The 4,204-nt window shown below is 42.0% G+C and overlaps 1 protein-coding gene across 3 annotated transcripts; it reads left to right on the top strand.

The window, feature by feature from the left end:
- Positions 1-1,042: 1,042 nt before the first annotated feature.
- On the top strand, positions 1,043-3,855 carry LOC136513195 (E3 ubiquitin-protein ligase CHIP-like). Of its 3 annotated transcripts, none has more exons than XM_066507181.1 (8): positions 1,043-1,225; positions 1,518-1,585; positions 1,677-1,740; positions 1,905-1,994; positions 2,753-2,886; positions 3,028-3,178; positions 3,274-3,384; positions 3,493-3,855. In XM_066507181.1, the coding sequence occupies exons 1-8, from the start codon at positions 1,115-1,117 to the stop codon at positions 3,616-3,618; spliced, it is 855 nt and encodes a 284-aa protein (XP_066363278.1). In that variant the 5' UTR covers positions 1,043-1,114; the 3' UTR covers positions 3,619-3,855. The 3 variants fall into 3 exon arrangements, with proteins under 3 accessions (XP_066363278.1, XP_066363280.1, XP_066363279.1); XM_066507183.1 differs by having other exon boundaries at positions 3,298-3,384; XM_066507182.1 differs by having other exon boundaries at positions 1,905-1,976.
- Positions 3,856-4,204: the final 349 nt, after the last annotated feature.

Raw genomic sequence — 4,204 nt, forward strand, 5'->3', positions numbered from 1 at the left:
TTGTAGCAACTGACAGTTGACTGAGCATTTTGGTAGCCGACGTGGATGTCAACTGCCACATTTTTGGCACAAGCAGATATGACCAAGTACCGTACCTGCAATATTTTGCTCTTCAGCAAAGACAGGTCCTAAGGGTTTGAATGTCTGACCACGTTTGGCGTACATAGTTTGGTTTTGTTTTGTGTTGTCATGAGGACCTTGATTCTTTGTATATGAAATTATGAACTGAATTGAAGTATCACAAGTGCATGGTTACGGAAAAACTATTCAATAATGGGTGCCGTATCCTTAAACTCGCGACGTACGTCCACAATCATCGTCCAAAAGGAATCTAATTCTAGATTTGAACTAAAATTTAACTAAATTAGTAATAGAAAAAAATAATGTCAATGTTTATGCCTCCAAATAGGTTTACTATTTTTTTATTTAACAAACAGATTTACTTTGAAAATTTTATTCTACAATTAATCTAATAAAACTTATTTGGTATTATAAATATTAGTATTTTTATATATTAGAGTTAAATTTAAAATTGTTCGACTCCTTAAGGTAAGTCTTTCTTTCTTTTGAACAAATGAGTACTTAAAGAAGTTAGAGCATCTCCAGCAGAATACCTCCTCCTATCCTCATAAAACTGTCATATTAAGGACAGCTATGTTTTTTTTTTCTTGCTCCAGCAGTTCCCCAACACCTCTCCTTTTTTTATGGCCACCAATATTTTCCTTATCTCCCCTTAAAGAAAGGGGGAGATACAACTCCTCCAATACCCTAGGGAACATCCCAACTATCACTTTTCAGTCATATTTTCTCTTACACTTCTGTGGGACCCACCTTTCATACGAGTATTGGGAAAGATATATTATAGTACTGTCACAGAAACTCTCTCAATATTAACAAAAGATGACATTGGGCTACCCCAATATATATATATAATATAAAAGATCGGGGAACTACCACTGTAGCGGTACGTGGATTTTGAACTCAACAACCAACACCACATCTTTCCTTGTTTGATTGAAGACGTACTCCTACTTGCGTTTGGCGTCACTCCCCTTGTCTTTCCCTGCTGCTGCTGTCTGTTGTCTGTGTCCGGCGGGGAGGGGAAGCCAAAGCCATGGCGGCGGCCGGGGACGGCGTGGCTCGGCAGGCGGAGCTCCGCCGGATCGAGGGCAACGTCTGCTTCAAGAAGGCCCGTCTCGGCGCCGCCATCGACTGCTACACCGAGGCAAGAAACCTCCCGGTGCCCTCCTCCCTGACTTCCCCCAAATTCCCCCGTGCCCTCCATCCACTCCCGCGAGCTGGCTGTGGCCTGAGCTCGGAGATTCCTTCCAATTTTAGAATGCGCTCCACAACGATGTGATTCACGCGTCCTCCTATCCTTTGATCCCCTGCAATGACCGCGTCTTCTTCACTTTGGTTCCGTGCCGTGTGTTACACGAACCAAAGATTTTTCTTCTTCTCCTTGGTTGGTTGTTTCTTGACGAAACTTGACTGCCTAATCTGTGTTTCCTCGCCAGGCAATTGCGCTCTGCCCCGACGTCGCCGTCTACTGGATGAATCGGGCCCTGTGCCATTTCAAGCTCAAGTGAGTGAGTTTACTGTTTGCTAGTAATTGCTACCTCCTCTCCCACCCTTTTTGGCAAGAAAGAAACGAATATCTGAAATCTCGTGCACAGGGAGTGGGCCAAGGTCGAAGAGGACAGCAGGAAGGCTCTCGCGCTTGATCACACTTTAGTCAAGGTCACATTCTTATTTCTTCTTTCCTCTCAAAACTAATGTGCCAATTTCAACTAACCACTATATATTATGTAATCACTATCCTTAACTAACCGTTCGATTGATAAATAAAGACAAAAAAGTCACCAGTGAGGCCACGTGATTGCTCTGTTCCTTGTGTGATGTAGGGGCACTATCTGCTGGGGTGTGCACTGCTCGAGAAGGAAGAGTCTGCTCTTGCTATCAAGGAATTCGAAAAGGTTCCTCATTTGTCCCTTGTACGTATGATGTGAATTCTCAAGGAGTTTCCTTGTGTAGGAGTAGTTTGATTCACCTCATATGGAGGCATTTTTGCCTGTCTTGCCATGATTACATCTTGCCCCTGAAACACCAACTAGATGCACTAACTTCCATATTTAATTTAAGATGCACTAACTTCCATTTATGATAAATAAAACATCCAAATATGTACTACCATAGCAGATGTGAAATGGCGCTGACCTCTGAGGAACAATTACCATAAGAGTTAACTTGAAAGTTTCTAGACTTGTACAAACATGTGGTTGTTTCATGCATCTAAGTTGTACTTACCTTGTTAGTTGTTAATCTAAAGTTGTTTTCTTCACCTTGTAATGCAATTCCGACATATCTATACCTGTTTCCATTTACTCAAACCTTTCAATAGCAGTGGTCAATAGTACTCAACTATAATTAATAATCGCATAATATTATCTTGATATTCTATTTCCTCTGTTCTGTGGTGGATATATTGTTCCTTGTCGGTACTTTACTTTTGAGAAGTAGAAGCACAGTGATGTAATAAATGTGTAAAAATTAGTATATTCCTGGGCATATACTACTAGTAACTGGTGACATGCTAAGGCTATGGGGATGCTTGGTTCCTTTGCTAAGGGTGTCTAACTGGGTCACTACACACCACAACTATGTATTGACATCCTTGTTTTGACTCCGGCTACTGATGTCTTGTCCTGTCACATTATTTCTAAGCTCTTGCTCGTCTTATCATGGGAAACAGGCTCTGATTCTCTTGAAGTCCGCGAATTCAACGGATGAAATGGCCGAGGAAATTTGGCAGGTCCTTGCAAAGGCAAAATACTTAGATTGGGAGAAGCATTCCACTGAACGACTATGGAGGATGCAAAGTCTGAAGTATGTTAGATATTAAACCTAAAACAACATAGCACTATCATTTTGCTTTAGATCAAGCACTTCTTGTCTTGATATGGCTGATCAGTTGAAGTTTCCGGTTGTTAAAGTCTCTTAACAGAAGCGTATCCCGTGGACATGCAGGGAAGCTTGTGAAAGTGCTCTGCAGGAGCATCACTTTCTTACTGGTACACTTGAGGAAGACTCCAATGGGTCAAGCAATGAGTATTCAGAGCAATTCAAACTGCTATCGGAGGTCTTCAGCCAAGCGACAATTGCCGATACACCAGCGGATGTATGAGCAATGCTCAGAATAAACTTTTGTTTTTGTTAACCCTTTGGTTTCTATACCTGTGATCTGAAACTGCTGCTGCCATGCTGAATCCCTAGGTGCCCGATTACCTTTGTTGTCAGATAACTTTCGAGATTTTTCGAGATCCAGTGATCACACCCAGTGGTGTAACATATGAGAGGGCTACACTTGTTGAACATCTCCACAAGGTGTGCCCTTTCGCTAACTTGTGAACTTGTTTACTTTTTGTATGTACACAATGACAGATGTGGTTACCATTAGCCTAACCTAACCTAACCATTGCCTTGCTGTTTCAGGTTGGCAATTTCGACCCGGTGACACGAGAGCCTTTGAAAGAGCATCAGCTGGTTCCGAATCTAGCCATCAAGGAAGCAGTGCAGGCCTACCTGAAGGAGCACAGCTGGGCTTACAAGCTGAACTGATGGATGTCGAGTGCTTTGCTAACTGCAGATGCTGATGAATGGGGGTTGCCTTTATTAGAGTTTGATTTTCTGATGCGTTGGGATCATGAGATTGATTAGATAGCTCAATTCATCATTCTTAGTATTGATTGGGCAACTTGACTTGTAACTGCAAACACTGTTTGGATGGATGTAACGGAGTAAGTGTACATAAAACATTGGAGGTTAGAATGGAGATTTGCATAAGTTGTTGACTTACCAACTGTTTGGTTGGTTCAGTTCACTACGTGTGTGATTGCTATATATATGGTGCAAAAATCATGTCGCAAAATCAGGGCTCTCGCCCTCGTCTAATAAAACTCCGGCAAATCCCTTGCCGCTTTTCTAAAAAAAATCAGGGCTCTCGCTCTCACTCATCCTGGGTCTTCTTCAGCACAAAGATTTGTATCGATATTGTTGTTCCACCACAATGGATGATAAAATAATAACTTGGATCCACAGTCTTGATGGCCAGTGGATCAACTTGAGTCTTGAGCTGGTACAAGTACAGATGGTACAAATCTGACTGAAGCTGCATGACACACATACTTGCACTTTCTGCACATTT

Source organism: Miscanthus floridulus, chromosome 16 (genome assembly GCF_019320115.1).
Source record: "Miscanthus floridulus cultivar M001 chromosome 16, ASM1932011v1, whole genome shotgun sequence".
NCBI lineage: Eukaryota > Viridiplantae > Streptophyta > Magnoliopsida > Poales > Poaceae > Miscanthus > Miscanthus floridulus.